The 17,262-nt window shown below is 42.3% G+C and overlaps 3 protein-coding genes across 5 annotated transcripts in view; all 3 read left to right on the forward strand.

Annotated features, from left to right (window-relative positions):
• Positions 1-17,262, forward strand: part of S100A10 (S100 calcium binding protein A10) — a 462,639-nt gene that overhangs the window by 359,775 nt on the left and 85,602 nt on the right. The gene's annotated exons all lie outside the window — the stretch shown is intronic.
• The window catches only part of S100A11 (S100 calcium binding protein A11), a 399,965-nt gene that overhangs the window by 359,775 nt on the left and 22,928 nt on the right, over positions 1-17,262 (forward strand). The gene's annotated exons all lie outside the window — the stretch shown is intronic.
• Positions 1,443-7,488, forward strand: LOC138162014 (cornulin-like). The gene is made up of 4 exons (XM_069089133.1): positions 1,443-1,511; positions 3,828-3,992; positions 4,929-6,302; positions 7,348-7,488. The coding sequence occupies exons 2-4, from the start codon at positions 3,855-3,857 to the stop codon at positions 7,486-7,488; spliced, it is 1,653 nt and encodes a 550-aa protein (XP_068945234.1). The 5' UTR covers positions 1,443-1,511; positions 3,828-3,854.

Here is a 17,262-nt window from a genome sequence, read left to right on the forward strand (position 1 = left end):
AGATAAGAAAAAAAAATGTGTCAGAGGAGTAGACTTTTGAGGTGAGATTTGAAGGAAACAAGGGATTTTAAGAGAAAGATGTGAGGAAGGTGGACATACCTGGAACAGTCAAGAGCCTGTGCAAAGACAAAGATGGAAAAGCAAGCCAGGGGATAGCTAGTAAGCCTGGTTGGCTAGAACACAGAGAGCATGAAGGGAGAAATATAGTAGACAGGAGGTGTGAGGAGTCTAGGAAGGCGGATGAATGTCAGACTGTGGAAGGTTTTAGATGTGAGACTGAGTAGTCTGTATTTTATCTGAGAAGTAATAGGGACCTGCTGACATTTCTTGAGCAATGGAGTGACCCAAACAGACCTGTGGTCAGGGCATATCAATTTGGCAGCTGTATGAATGATGGGTTGGATAGAGGAAGAATGGAAGCCAAGAGGCTAGCCTGGAGGTTTTTGTAATAATTTAGACAGGTGATGACAGGAGCCTGAGCTGTGGTGATGACTGCTTGAATGAAGAGAAAAAGACAAATGTGAAAAATGTCATGGAGGCAGAAGCAACAGGGACCTGGCAACTGTTTGGACAAAGAGCATAAATAAGAGGGGAGAACCAAGGCTAATGTCAAGATTTTGCTACATGAATTCTTTGTTATATTGAATAACTTCACCACAGGGCTCTACTGCATTTGAATATTTCAATCTCATATGAATCAAGGTATGTCCACTGCAATATGTAAAATAGACTCCTTTTATGGCTGGCATCCACTGAGAGATGGCTTCAGAATACTGTTAGCCTTTGGAAATCAGAAAGGCTTAATTCAAGTCATGACTGCCATTAATCAGCTATATAACCTTGGGCAAGTCAGTCTCTCAACAAGCATTTATTAAGTGCTTACTATATGTCAGGCACTGTGCTAAGTACTGGAGATGCAAAGAAAGACAAAAGCTCCTGCCCTCAAGGAGCTTCTAGTCTAATGGAAGAGACAACATGTAAATAATCGGGTCTCTCTCAGCTCTAACATTCCGATTCCCCCTTGGCATTTTACAGGGTCTCTTTCCAGAAATGATTCCGTTTTAACACACTGCCAGCACACATTACCTCTTTGACTTTGGATGAATCTCTTAACCTCTCAGGGCTTCAGTTTCCTCATCTGTAAATTGGGGAGGGGAGATTTGGACCACGCAACCTCTATGGCCCCTTCCAGTTCTAAATTTATAATCTTAATATCATCCATGCAATGGAGATAGTGCTAATGTCAAGGTAGTGAGACCACAGGTGCAAACCTGATGCAGACTAGGCAAGCTGGTCAAGGAAATGCTAAGTTAAACAACCCGTTGGGGAAGAAACAGGTGGAATGGGGTTTGGTTGGTAATGAATCAGTCCATTTTACATAAAGGGCGTTGTCTACAAAAGATGTATGGTTAAAGGGTGCAATTAAAACCCCTATATAAGAGAGAGAACTCACATCCCCAGTATTCCAGGTGCTCTACAGTCATAGTCTACCATTTCTCTTGGTGACCAAGGTAAGTCTCAATGGAAGAAATGGTTTTATTATTTCATTCAATGGTTGTCTTTCTGGTCTTTTATTTTTGTGGGTACTAGGGATGTGGTGAATGTTTCTCATAGAGTCTCCTGTTTTCCAAACCCTACAAAACTTGACCTGTAATGAGAAGAGCAGAATTCCAATTAGCTTTGACAAAAAGTTTTATTTCCAAAATGTTGCCTAGGTATTTTTTGCTTGTTTGTTTTCTGAGTTGGGAGCAGCTGCACGGTGACCTTAACTTGAAAAATATGCTGTCCTCTTCCTTTTTCCTTCAGATGCTCCTAAAGCTCACTGCTCCATGGTTCTTCAGGTCCTTTCCTTTTCCTTGCTGTCACCAGACACTTAGAGAAGTCAGAGCGATTTCTAGTGGATGAACCAATGCCAGCTTACACCATCAGGTTCCAAGTACAGTTAGATTGAGTCACTGTTTTGGTTGCTGTGACCACAAAGGTTACTTAATTGAACTACTCCCATTATTTTACAGAGATACTTTGCCTCCAACTATGTAACCACTAATGATGAGAGAATTTTTTGTGTTTCAGATTTGTAGATGACTTTGCTTCCTAGTGACTTTCTACTGTAGATTGATTGTTTGACCTTAGACAAGTGCCTCAAACCTCCCATTTTCCTCACTCCTAAAATGAGATTAGATCCAGAGAAAGCATAGATTCCTTTCAATCCTAAGATTCTATGGTTCTGCCATAGCCCAAATCTGGTGTCCCCCCAGTTACATGAGAGGTAACAGACCTGGGTTCAAGTCTCAACTCTGTCACTGACTTGTAGTGGGACTATGAATAAGTCATGGTATGATGGTACATAGACTTAGATAAGAAAAGGTCTTTAGAGGTCAATTTGTCCAGCCCCCTTATTTTAATTAATCAGGAAGCTTGAGGCCAAAAGAGATTAAGTGATTTGCCCAAGGTCAGTAGAACCAGGATTCCAACCCAGAGCCTCTGGGGTCAAGTCCACTACTCTTGCCACTACCCCACCCTGCCTCCCTCTCTGGGCTCCAGTTCCTGAGCCTATGGAATAAGGCTGTTTCCCACATATCGTCAAAAGTTCCTTCCAGCCCCAGCAGTTCATGAATTTATGCATCTATAAGTATGCTAACCTCTTCTCCTGACTTTATGAATTTGGGAGAGGAGATGGGAGAAAATACAACCTCTATTGTCTATTGGGAAAGATTTCAAGAAATTTGCTGTTTTCAGAAGAAAGCCAGGGTTTAGTGAACTTGAAAAAGAAGGGAGTTTGAGGACTGATGGTGATGGTAGATTTAAATACCACTTTAAAGTTTGCAAATCAATGAATGAAATATTAAACCTCAGTTCCTTGTCTCTAAAATGGGGAAAATGGAGTATATGGCCTTCAAGGTCCCTTCTAACTCTAGGTAGATGGTCTTATTAGGATAATAGGAAGGAGTTAGGGTCCGGGGGGTAGGAGAGGAACCTACAGCCTCAAGGCCACATGTGGCCTTCTAGGTCCTTAGGTGTGACCTTTTGACTGATTTCAAGTTTTACAGAACAAATACTTTCATTAAAGGGATTTGTTCTGTGGAGTTTGAATTCAGTCAAAGGGACACATTTGAGGACCAAGAGGGCAACATGTGGCCTTGGGGCTGCAGGTTCCCCACCCCTGCTAAACTATAATTATAGTATACTAGGTCATGAATCTAGCTCTAGTAGGGACCTTGAAGATCATCTAGTATAATTACTCCATTTTACAGATGAGGAAAAATGAGGCCCGTGGAAATGAAGTGATTTGCCCAAAGATTCGCAGGTAATGAATGTCAAAAATGAGAATCAAAGCCAAGTCCTCTCACTGCAAACCTAGAGGATCTTTTTAGAGGATAAAATTCTATGAGAACACCTTTCATCATCCTTATTCTTAACAATCTTTAGAAATATAAATGATTCATTCCTATCAGATGATATTTTAGGCATGGCAATACCATGGCAAGTACTTAGTATATTTCTATGAGTATTATGAATGGAGGAATGTTCACAATCCTTACATACAAGAGAATAGACTTTTCAGCATTTGTCACAGGCCAGTAGGTTTTTGGAAGTCATTCATGATGGCAGAGCCAATGGTGCCCTTCTTGGGTTTTGTCTTATTTCCACTGTAAGGTGAAGCTAACCTATAAAGATTCTCTTTTCATTTCAAATGTCAGCTGGTTTCCTGTCCTACAAATGAGAACATTTCAATCAGAGCCCATCAGCCTCTGGGAGGTGGAGAGGGATGAATTTTTTAAAAGATACACTAAAAGTAAATTTTTTTCTACAATTTCTCACTTCAGGAACAATCCCACTGGGAAGACAAAAATATGCCTCAACTCCTTAAAGGCATCATTAATGTTATCGATGTTTTCTACAAAAATGCTCAGAGGGATGGAGAATGCCAGAGATTGAATAAACAAGAATTAAAACAGCTGCTGCAAGAGGAATTTGGAGAAGCCCTTCAGGTAAAAAGGCCCAGAGTTCCCTGCATTTGAAATTCTCTGATTTAACTCTCTGTTCATATCTGATATGTTATTTGCTTTTACTTGTTGAGGATCAGTGTAAAAAATGTCCAACATTGTTTCACTCCTTTGTAACATGCATTTCATTGGCCTGGGATGGAGAAGGAAAATAGACTCAACGTGTCAATTGACTAGCATTTGTTGCATGCCTACTACGTGCCAGGCATTATGATAAATGCTGGAGGTGTAAAGAAAGGGGGAGGGGAAAGCTTCTGCTCTCATGGAGCTCACAGTCTAATGGCAGAGACAACATGCCAACAACTGTGTCCAAACAAGCTTGGGGGCAGCCTTGGAAAGAAGGCACTAATACTAAGGAAGACTAGGAAAGGCTTCTTGCAGAAGATAGGACTTCTTGCAGAAGACTGGGACTTGAAGGATGCCAGGAAGTAGAGATTGGAAGACAGAAATGAGGAGTGGGACCATTCCAAGCATGGACGTAGCCAGAGCTCTCAGACTGGAGTGCAGAGATGGAGTATCTTACTCAAGCAACAGCAAGGAAGCCAGTATCACTACATTACGGAGTAAATATAAAAAGACTGAAAAGGCAGGAATGGCTGAGGTTGTGCCCTGAAAGATGGGACCAATACAGGAAGGTCTCAAGCAATGTGGCATAATGGATCTAGGTATACACTATTAGGGGGAAAGTTACTTAACCTCTTAGTCCTCTCAAGGAATTCTAAGATCAGGAGTTGGCGATCTGAATTCATGGGAAGAGATTTCACACCAGGAGTTCCATATACTGGTATGATCATTATTCCTGATGACCAAAAATAAATAAATCAAAGGTCAAACAGCTCCTGATAAATTCACTAGAAGATAGAATGCATATCAACAGAAGGAATGGTTTACAGTTAACCATTTTTTCCTACTTTCTTACAGAAGCCTGGTCATTCAGAGACAGCTGACAAAATCCTCCAACTCCTGGATAAAGATGGTGATGGCACAGTTGACTTCAGTGAATTTGTTTTGCTGGTCTTCAGTATAGTGAAAGCCTGTTATATATGCATTCAACCTCTGCTCTGCCCAGGACTACAGGAAGGGGGAAGAAGATCCAAGTCACAGGAGCCACAAGAAGGAAGAGAAGAAGGGGCACCACCAAAAAGCAATAGACTCCCGGCAACAACTGACAATGGGAGAGATCATGAGAACAACCAGCCCCAAACTCTACAAGATGTTAGGCAGCACAGAGTGATCGCTGACCAAAAAGAATCCAGGGTAGAAACAAGGATCCGTGTAAGAGATGAGAACACAGCAACAAAGGCCAGTGGAAGCTGCCACATTAGAGGTGAGGCATCAACAGTTAGAAATAATGGGAGACAGGGCCCAGTTAATGAAGATGATGGGAAATACTATGTCAGAGATAGGAGTCTATTTTCAAGACATGATGAGAGGTATGAAGTTACAGAGCAGACACCAGCACCAGGAGATGATTGGAGATGCCAGGTTACAGAGCAGACACCAGAACAAAGGAACAGTGGGAAAAGGCAATTTATAGAAACTATTCCAACACCAAGAGACAATAGGAACCATCAAGGCACAGAAGAGATCTCAACACAAAGGAATAATAATATGTACCGTGTTAGAGAGCAGACCCCAGGACTAACTGATGATGAGAGCTATCGAGTGAGAGATCAGACTACAAGTCCAAGGGATGATGGGAGGTACAGAGTGAGAGAACAGTCCCCAGAAGTAAGGTATGATAGGAGAGATCAGATGAGTGGCCAAACCCCAGGAGCCTGGGAGGAAAGAAGCCATCAGGTGAATGGACAATCTCAAGCACCAAGAGATGATGGAAAATACCAACTGAGAAATCAAACATCATACCCAAGGGATGTTCCAGAAGTCTATGATAGTGATGAAGATATAGAAGCAAGTTATGATGAAAGATACCAAGAAAGAGATCAGAGCCAGTTACCCAGTCATAGGAAGAAATGTTATGTGAATAAGCCAAGGGAAGGTGATAAACAATATGTAAGTGAGCAATCTGTATCAGAAAAAGAAGAAGCAAGAGCCCAAGGAAGAGATCAGTTACCAACTGCAAGAGAAAATGAGAAACCAAGAGTGAGATATCAGATCCCAGCAACAAGGGATGATGAGAGACAACAATTTAGAGAGCAAACCCCAGAACCCCAAAATGCTGAGCAGAAACAAATGAGAGATCAGACCACAAGACTAAGAGAAGATGAAAGACCCCAAATAAGACAAGAGACAACAGGCCCTTGGCGTAATGAGAGGCAACAGGGGAGACAGCAGGTCCCAGTGCCAAGGGATAATAGAAGCGAAACTAGACAACAGATTCAAGTAGCTCAAAATGAAAGAAGACACCAAGATAGACAAGCCACATCAGATCACTGGAATGATGGGAGACTACAAGAGAGAGAAAGGACCTCCAAACCTAGAGATGATAGAAGAAGTGATGAGCAGGAGATCCCAGATATCCAGGATGGTGAGGAACAGGAAAATAGAGCAGAGTCTCCAGAAATACTAGAGTATGAAAGATGCCAAGGGAGACAGCAGACCTCAGTGGCAAAGCATGATGGGAGAACAGAAGGTAGACCACAGCCCCCAGAAATGCAAGATAATAGAAGAAACCAAGTTAGAAAACAAGAAACAGAACCACAGTATGATAAAAGATACCAAGTTACACCTCAGTCTCCAGATATCCAGAACCAGAGAAGACAACAGACCCCAGCACCAAGGGATGATGACAGACACCAAGTTAGGCAGCAGCCTTCACTTCCAAGAGAAGAAGAAAGAAGCCAGCATAGGCAACAGATCCCAGAAATCTCCCATGATGGAAGCCACCAAGTAAGGCCTCAGTCCCCAGAAATCTCAGCTGATGGGAGACGCCAAGTTAGGCCTCAGTCCCCAGAAATCTCAGCTGATGGGAGATGCCAAGTTGGGCCTCAGTCCCCAGAAATCCAGAATCACAGAAGACAACAGACCCCAACACCAAGGAATGATGACAGATACCAAGTTAGGCAGCAGCCTTCACTTCCAAGAGAAGAAGAAAGAAGCCAGCATAGGCAGCTGACCCCAGAAATCTCAGGTGATCAGAGACGCCAAGTAAGGGCTCAGTCCCCAGAAATCCAGATTGACAGAAGACAACAGACCCCAATACCAAGAGATGATGAGAGATACCGAGTTAGGCAACAGCCTTCAGTTCCAAGGGATGAAGGAAGAAGCCAGCATTGGCAGCAGACCCCAGAAATCTCACGTGATCAGAGACACCAAGTAAGGCCTCAGTCCCCAGAAATCTCAGCAGATGGGAGATGCCAAGTAAGGGCTCAATCCCCAGAAATCCAGATTGACAGAAGACAACAGACCCCAATACCAAGAGATGATGAAAGATACCAAGTTCAATCAGAGACTTCAGTTCCAAGGGACGAAGGAAGAAGCCAACGTGGGCAGCAGACTCCAGAAATCTCAGCTGAAGTGAGACGCCAAGTAAGGCCTCAGTCCCCAGAAATCTCAGCTGATGGGAGACACCAAGTAAGGCCTCAGTCCCCAGAAATCTCCCGTGATGGGAGACGCCGAGTTAGGCCTCAGTCCCCAGAAATCCAGAATCACAGGAGACAACAGACCCCAACACCAAGGAATGATGACAGATACCAAGTCAGGCAGCAGCCTTCACTTTCAAGAGAAGAAGAAAGAAGCCAGCATAGGCAACAGATCCCAGAAATCTCCCATGATGGAAGCCGCCAAGTAAGGCCTCAGTCCCCAGAAATCTCAGCTGATGGGAGACGCCAAGTTAGGCCTCAGTCCCCAGAAATCTCAGCTGATGGGAGACGCCAATTTAGGCCTCAGTCCCCAGAAATCCAGATTGACAGAAGACAACAGACCCCAATACCAAGAGATGATGAGAGATACCAAGTTCAACCAGAGACTTCATTTCCAAGGGAAGAAGGAAGAAGCCAACGTGGGCAGCAGACTCCAGAAATCTCACGTGATGGGAGACGCCAAGTTAGGCCTCAGTCCCCAGAAATTTCACATGATCAGAGACGCCAAGTAAGGCCTCTGTCCCCAGAAATACAGAATGACAGAAGACAATATATCCCAGTTCCAAGAGATGATGAGAGATATCAAGTTAGACAACAGCCTTCAGTACCAAGGGATGAAGGAAGAAGCCAGCATTGGCAGCAGACCCCAGAAATCTCAGCTGAAGTGAGACGCCAAGTTAGGCCTCAGTCCCCAGAAGTCTCAGCTGATGGGAGAAGCCAAATAAGGCCTCAGTCCCCAGAAATCCCACGTGATGGGAGATGCCAAGTTAGGCCTCAGTCCCCAGAAATCTCCCGTGATGGGAGACGTCAAGTAAGGCCTCAGTCCCCAGAAATCCAGATAGACAGAAGACAACAGACCCCAATACCAAGAGATGATGAGAGATGCCGAGTTAGGCAACAGCTTTCAGATCCAAAGGATGAAGGAAGAAGCCAACATTGGCAGCAGACCCCAGAAATCTCACGTGATCAGAGACACCAAATAAGGACTCAGTCCCCAGAAATCTCACGTGATCAGAGACACCAAATAAGGACTCAGTCCCCAGAAATCTCACAAGATGGGAGACGCCAAGTAAGGGCTCAGTCCCCAGAAATCTCACGTGATGGGAGACGCCAAGTAAGGCCTCAGTCCCCAGAAATCTCCCGTGATGGGAGACGCCAAGTTAGGCCTCAGTCCCCAGAAATCCAGAACAATGGAAGACAACAGACGCCAATATCAAGAGATGGTGAGAGATACCAAATTCAACCAGAGACTTCAGTTCCAAGGGATGAAGGAAGAAGCCAACGTGGACAGCAGACCCCAGAAATACAGAGTGATTGGAGACACCAAGTTAGACATCAGTCCCAAGTACCAAAAGATGATGGAAGGAACCAAGTTGAACAGCAGACTTCAAGACCCCATGATGGTGAGAGATATAAAAATAGACAGCAGACAGCAAGACCAAGGGATGATAGCAGACATTTTCCACAACAGATCCCAAGTCATCAAAGTGACGTAAGATATCAAGTTAGACAGCAGACCCCAAAACCCCAAGATGATGAAAAGCATCAACAAACCTCAGAACTCCAGGGTAATGGAAGACACCAAGTGAGAGGCCAAAATCCTGTATCTGAAATTGATGGCAGTTTTCAAGGAAGACCTAAGATCTTATTACCCCCCATTAATGAAGAGATCCCCCTACCAAGGAATGGGATCAGAAACCATCTGAGAAATCCAACGCTAACTCCAAGCAATGATGAGAGGCTTCAAGTGAGATATCAGGGCCCTGCAAATGAAGGTGATAAGACACACTTTTTAAGCATCAATGAAAGAAATTCTCAGAGAGATTTATCTCGGAGATTTCATGATGTTGATCAGGAACAGCCAGATGAAGGATCTAATCATTGGGATACCCCAAAGCAGGAACCAACATCACAGAATGCTGAGCATAGACACCCCAACACCCAGGTAGAGATAAAGGATAGTCCAATACACTGTGATGTGTATTTTTTGACTAAGCAAAAAGGCAACTGGTTATGCTATTGCGTACATGACCCAACAGAACAAACAGATGAAGGAAGAAGACAAAATAACTCATATCACTCTGCCTTTGAAGATGATCAACAGGGCAGATACATAGGAATCTGGGAATCTGGTATGGAAGATCATTATGAGTCTCATAACTGGCAATCAGATCAATTTTATTCTGTTGAGAGGCAATGTTGGAGGTGGGAACCAGTTGAAAGGAATCATGGTGTCTATCCACTTCAAGAGTGGGAAGAAAGAGTGAACAACCCAAATCAACACCCAGAAGAATACTGGGAAGAAAATCCTAATCATGTTATTCACGTGAAATCTTCTGACCATCAACACTCTCCAGGCTGGATCAAGAAAGTCTATGAGTTCCAAGAGAATCTTGGGAACCCCCAGGATTCCCCATTCTTTGAGGATGACTTCTAAAGTCCTGTCTAGAACCGCACAGGTATTTCAGATATTGGATAAGCTTCACTATTACCCACACTAAAAGTGTTATGTGTTCTGATTTTTCTTTTTCTTTTAGAAAATGTAGCAAATATTAGTATATGATCAGCAGATTCTATCATCTTTTGGTTTTGGGGGCTCAACGAGCATAGGGATGCTTTAAGGTGAAGGAAGAAAACAAGTATCTGTCAAGTCTCCAAAGGCCCTGTGACCAGGTGTGACATCAGTGAACCACAGCTCTCAAGGCTTTCCTGGAGAACATTTCTGGGTCAAATTCTAAGCTTGTATGAAAATCAATAATAAATGAATAGCATTCAACTACTGTCTTCTGAGATGTGTTTTTCCTCCTGCTCCTGGGCTCTCAGATTAGAAGCTGAGAAAAAGTAAACCATTTGTCACATTCCAGAACATAATTCACTTTTTAAACAGGTTTAAAAATCCTGCTTGCTTCCTGTGTGAACACAGAAAAGTCATTTTACTTCATTGAGCCTCCATTTCCTCATGTCTGAAATAGGAAGGAAGGCACACAGCATAGTAGAAATAAGATAGGCCCTTAAGTTGGAGGTTCTGAGTTCAAACCTCTGATGCTTATGGCCTGCATAAGGCAATGTTATGTAAAAATTTCATTTAACTACTCTGGATTTTCTCCCCTATAAAATGAGGAAGATAGAGGTAGCCTCTAAGTTTTCTTCAAGCTCTGGACCTAAAATCCTAGGAGAAGACTTTCTCAGGTCACTTGTTGCTCTATTCTATAATCCTTACAAACAATCTTAGAGAAGGTGGTCAGTCAACAAACATCTATAGGCATAATAGTTATTATGCTTATATAGTTATAATGGTTATTTTGGGGGCCCTCCTGATTCAGAGTGAATGTAAATAGTAATGATTTCTCTTCTGACCAGCAACTTTGAGCATCTTCCCCTCCCAGTTTGATTTTTATTATTATTATTGTTATTGTTACAGGGGCCATCCCTTGACTCACTTCTTAAAGAGGTCTGTTCACTGAATGGGTGTTGCCTCACTCAAAATGAGAAGCTGAAAAGAATTTAGCTTAAAAGGGCTAAGGTCTCCCATTTCATCCTGGGCCATCTCCAGTCATCCTGATCAATACCTGGTTACTGGACCCAGATGGCTCTGGAGGGGAAAGTGAGGCTACCTTGCACTGCCCTCCCTCACTCAGATCAAAGTTAATTGCAAGTCATGTTATCATCTCCCTGATACCATGGTCCTCTTCAAGAACAAAGGACAAACCACACAACCACAATCACCTTAAGCACCTCCTGTGTACCAGGAGCTATGTTAAGCATTGTCACTCAGAGATTTAGGCAAATGAATAACATAGTATTTTCACTTCCCAACCTACCCTACCTCAATACACACACACACATACACACACACACACACACACAGAATATCTTGAGGTCCCAGACTTCTAGGGAACAGATTGAAGGCACAGTGAGCAATTGCTTCATATAAGTGAATCAAACATGCATTCCACTGCAATACAAAAATCTCTACTGTTGCTATTCAGTAGTGTTTGACTCTTCGTGACCCCATTTCCTGGCAAAGATACTGCAGTGGTTTGCCATTTCCTTCTCCAGCTCATTTGACAGGTGAGGAAACTGAGGCAAACAGGGGTAAGTGACTTGCCCAGGGTCACACAGTTAGCAAGTGTCTGAGGTCAGATTTGAACTCAGGAAGATGAGTCTTCCTGACTCCAGGCTTGGCATTCTATCCAACTATGCCACCTAGCTGCTCCTCAAATACAAAGATTACCTCTAAATATACTAATTAGTTCTACATTCATTATAATCAATTCCCAGCCCTTTTCTCTATTCCTGCTACTGAAACCAAACCTCAGAGCACTTGAAAGCACTGTGGAGAAACCCTTCAACAATGCATGCACCTGGTGTAGGTAATCAGCAGCCCTGCTTTCCCTAGAGAGCTCACATCAGTCAAACTCACTTATCCCCAGGCATGGAGAGCTCCAAAGGACGCAGGATGGTGCTCGTTCGCCCCCTCGTGGTGATGGCTTTCAATGAACCGGAGGAGAATGCTTTACTCGCTAGGGAATGGATAATCCTGTTTAAACACAGGTCTCTGGAAAATGACACTCCTTTCCTACCTACAGAGATTTTTCACTTCATTTCCTTGGCCACAGCCCATCAAAGGAGGCAGGTTACATCCTGTATATTCATTTTTCCTTGTAATTTTAAGACTTGATTGACAACAACAATGATGGCATTTATTTAGCTCTTCAAGGTTTACAAAGTACTTTACACATATTAGTTTATTTAATCCCCATAACACCCCTATGAGACAGGTACTATTATGACTCCATTTTTACAGATGAGAAAATTGAGGCTGAGAGAGGTTAAATAATTTGACCAGGATAACCCAACTAATAAGCATCAGGGGCTCATTTGAACACAGGTTGACCAGCAATCTATTCACTGTGCCATCTAGTTCCTAATATTAGAAAATTGGATTGGGGACCTCCAAGGTCTCTCTTCCAACTCAAAATTGATGATCTAAGCTGCCGTGGCTATCAACTATATTTCATTATTTACCAGACTTTTTTTTTAAATTATAAGCAACTTTTTTTGTTCAGTTGTAGCTGACTCTTTGTGACCCTATTTGGGGTTTTTTAGTCAAAGAAACTGCCATTTCCTTCTCCAGATCATTTTACAGATGAGGAAACTGAGGCAAGCAGGATTAAGTGACTTGTCCAGGGTCACACAGCTAGTAAGCATCTGAGGCCAGATTTTAACTCAAAAAGATGAGTCTTCCTGATTCCAAGCCCAGTGCTCTATCCACTGCACCACCTAGCTGCTCCTAAACTTAACTATATATTTCATAAATATACTTTTTTCAGATGATATTATCTCATCAGAGTGGGGTACTCATCTGTGGAGTGACCCAAGGAAAAAATGCAATAAACCAACAACTTAAAATATTAAACAAATATTTTAAAATCCATAACCACTTACCAATCACTATTTTCTAAGATCTATTGTAATGTTAGGAGCTGAGGGAGGGAGGGGTGAAATCTTTCTCTTCTTCACCCACATATACATTCAAACAATGAGAAATGGCATTTGTTCATTGACAGAGAGCTGACATTAAAGCCAGAAGTCGTGAGTTCAAGTCCCACTTCTGACACATACTGGTCTTGTAAACCAGGTCAAGTCATTTAAGCTCTCTGTGTTCTAACATACAGAGAAAGTGACAACCTGCATTAGTAAAAAGGAATTCCCTCACCTGATAATTCTCTATATCAATGAAATCACAGGTCCAATCCTTATCACTATCATCACCACCACCAAGCTCCCCTTTTTATGATACATTCTTATTTGATGTCTTTTGCTTTTGATCACTTACATTTCCCAATATATTCCTTGCCCTCTGCCTTGCTCTTAGCTTTCCCAGAGAGCTGTGCCTCATAACAAAAAATAAAAAAGAAAGGGGGAAAGTTTGACAGAACCAACCAACACATCAGAAAAGTCTGACAATTGCATGCCTGTAATTTTGCAGAGACGTGGGGGAGATGCCTTTTGTCAGTTCTTTGGGACAAAGCTTGGTCATTTTAATTTTATGGACAAGATCTTAAGATACCAGAGAGAATTCTTTGTTTTAAGGTTGGGCTAACCTCAGACAATCTGTGAGGTCCCTTCCACTTCTTGAGATACTGTGATCTAGAGAAAGAGAAGCATAATGGTTAATAAAATCCTGAATAAAACCAGAAAGTCATAATCATATATATTTTTTAAAAGAGAGAAAAGAAATATAATTACATTTAAGCATGAGTAAAATAATAGCATTAGCCATTACTTTGTTCTATGTCCTCTTTGATCTCTTCAGTATACTTACACATTGATATTCTTCCTGGTTGACATTTTCAAGAGGCCATAGTATTTCATTCTGATGAAATTCATTTACTTATTCAGGAAAAAATTATTGGGGCGGCCAGATAGCACAGCAAGTAAGAGCACCGGCTCCAGTGTTGAGAAGACCTGGAGATCAAATCCCGGGCTCAGACACTTAGCACCCACCCAGAAATACCTGGCCGTGTAACCTTGAGCAAGTTACTTAACCCCGATTGCTTAAAAAAAAAAATTATTAAGTATTTACTATGAGCTAGACCAGGAATGAGGAACCTGAGTTGAATTGAGGCCACATGTGGTCTTCTAGGCCCTGGGGTGCAGTCTTTTGACTGAGTCCAAGTTTTAAAGAACAAATCCTTTTATTAAAGGGGTTTGTTCATGAAGTTTGGATTCAGTCAAGAAGCCACACTTGAGGACCTAGAGGACCACATGTGGTCTCGAGACTGTAGGTTCCCCACGCAAAAACAAAAGCAAGGTCACTCCTCCAGGAGCCAACCTTCCACTGAGTGGAAAAACAGCATGTGCCCAAATAAGTAAATATGAAATACATACAAAGAAAAGAAAGTGACATTGGGGATGGAGTTGGAGCCAAATAACAGGTTGTTGTCACACCTCAATCCTTAGACACATAGGCTGTTTGCAGTTTCTTGCATTTACAATAAAGCAACTATGAATGTTTTTTACAAACTGAAGAGAACTCAAGATTGAAAGGCAATTGTTAGATACAGAGTGAAGGGATTAATTGGTTCCTAAATAATAATAATGACTAGCATTTGTGTAACACCTACTATGTGCCAGGCACTTTACAAATATTATCTCATTTGATCTTCCCAACAACCCAGTAAAATAGATGGTGTTATTGTTCCCATTTTACAATTGAGAAAACTAAGGTGAAGTGATTTACCCAAGTAGTACATGTCTGAAGTCAAATGTGAACTCAGATTTTCCTGATTTGGGTTGTCCTAGGATAGAATCCTTGAAGCTCCATGGTATTAATGAATCCATGGTATTAACTGGCTTCCTCTAGTTGGCAAGAAGACCTAGAGCTGGAAAAGACCTCAGAAGGAATCTGGTACATTCTCCCTCCTGCCTTCTTTTTCTTTTTTTTAAACAGATGAGAAAACTGAGAGCCAAAGAAGTCATGTGACTTCCCCAAAGTTGGGCACATAGTTACATAGCAGGGCTATGAACCCAGGTCATCAGGCTCCAAAGCCTGCTTCTTTCCCCTTACGCTATGCTAACTCATGTGCTCTGCCCTCTAACAAAACAGGACACCATCCACCCTGCTTTCTAAAACAGTACTGCTCTATTTGTCCTATGCTGGGACTGACTCAGGCCATACCTGAACAAAATGAAGCATTCATAGATCACTCAACAGTTAACGCAGTGAGATTTACTTATCCACAGCAGGAGAATCAAATTCAGGGAGGAGAGGAAAGCTCTGAGCATACTCTAAGATGATTCAGCTGAGCAAAGCTTTCTTGTCCAAGTTGCCCATTGTGGTCCACAGTCAAGCATCAGAGGGTGGCTGGAGCCACCTGCTTTGTATTCAGGTGACAAAGAAGTGATACCAACAGCCCAGAATAATTTAAAGTTGGTGCTTCCCCCTAGACCTAGTCCAATGGATTGAATTGTATTGTAATCTTCATGGCAATGTTTGGTAACCAGCCCTTACATTGAACATCCTGGCAATGTTTTCTTCTGATATACATAGATTCCCTGGACTTAAAACTTAGCCACAGAATCAAGGAAAGAAGAATCTGTAATCATCTATGCTTATCACCATGACCACTTCTTACAATTTTAGGAGCTATCTCTGGGTTGTTTGTTTGTTTTAACAATATGGCTGATAAATGTATTACTTGCCACAATAAGTGTTTAAATGATTATACCATGTAATCCATAATCACTCTAAAAAAAAAATTAACCCAACTATCCACAAGGGGGCAGTCAAGTTGTGAGGCAGCTTGGTGGTATAGTGGTTATAGCAATGGGCCTGAAGTCAGGAAGACCTGAGTTTAAATGTCGCCTAAGACACTGACTAGCTGTGTGACTCTGGGCAAGTCATTTCACCTACTTTTCCTCACCTGTAAAATGGGAAGTGCTACATAAATGATAGTTATTATTATTTAGGAATCATTTAGCCCCTTCTTCACCCTGTGCAGTTACTGTCAGCCTTGAATTTTCTGCAGGTTGTAGAAAATATTCATAGTTCTTTTATTGTAATCACAAGAAACTTCAAATGACCTATAACTGTAGGTTACCCCATCCTGAACTACCTCCTTTCCTTCAGGTGGCAAGACCTAGTTCAGTCCCTCAAATGGAGATGATAAGAGCCCTTACCTTGAAGAGTGATTGCAATGATCAAGTGAGATAATATTTCTAAAGTATCTAACATAATATATGGCACATAGTAGGCATTATATTATATATACATATATGTGTATACTTATTTCCCTTCCTCCACCAGGTTCCCATTATAATGGAAACAATATGCTAATAACAATGTACAAATAAGCTATTTACAGAATTTAATAACCCACAGAGGCACTGGAATTAAGAGGAATTGAAAAAAGTTTCCTGTTAAGGTGGGATTTTAGGTAGGGATCACATGTGATGAACCAATCAAAGATTGGGAAGATGGGTCAAATGCCTTCCTCTCCACAGAAGCTGATCTAAGGCTTGTCTCCACAACCTTGCTAACACATTACCGATTACAGTCCATCGCTCCCCCATCCCAGCCTTACTTGTCATTGTGCTAGCTCTTAGGCTTCCCTTCTGCCTCTAGCATCAATCATCACAGCAGTTCACCCAGCCCCAGGCACCCATAGCAGCAGCTGCGCAGGGGTCCCAACCCAGCATAACTGTCCCCTCCCTTCCAGACCATCTGATGGCTGTGGCTGTTGTTGTTTGACCTTCATTCTCAAAGAGGACCGGTGACATCACAGGTCATGATGTCCTGACTTGTGCCTGAACTGGATTTAAGTGAGGCAGGGCTGTGCAAAGTCATGAGCCTCCCTCTCTACTCCAGTCATCGCCATCCAGTGGCAGGACAAAACTCAAGACAACTGGTGAAGGCCCGGGATTCGGTGGACAACCTTGGCCTTTCTAAATTAAAGACAATTTAAACATCTCTCGGAACATACACAAACCCAGCACCAAGTGCCTTTCTTTCTACAGTACCATCAAGCTTGAGGGTGCTCAATAAACACCTATCAATGATGATAGAAAATTCCTCCAAAGTCTATAAATGGGACCTTCTCAGAAAAGTGGGTAGAAATATAAACATGTCTTGTGTGTCCTGCAGCAGGTGCCCCACAAAGGATGTGGGTATTGCTTTCAGGAAGTGACTGGTAAGACAATGCAGCTAG

Source organism: Petaurus breviceps, unplaced genomic scaffold (genome assembly GCF_028583685.1).
Source record: "Petaurus breviceps papuanus isolate PSGF00001 unplaced genomic scaffold, PetGlider_PUasm1.0 186, whole genome shotgun sequence".
In the NCBI taxonomy this organism is placed as follows: domain Eukaryota; kingdom Metazoa; phylum Chordata; class Mammalia; order Diprotodontia; family Petauridae; genus Petaurus; species Petaurus breviceps.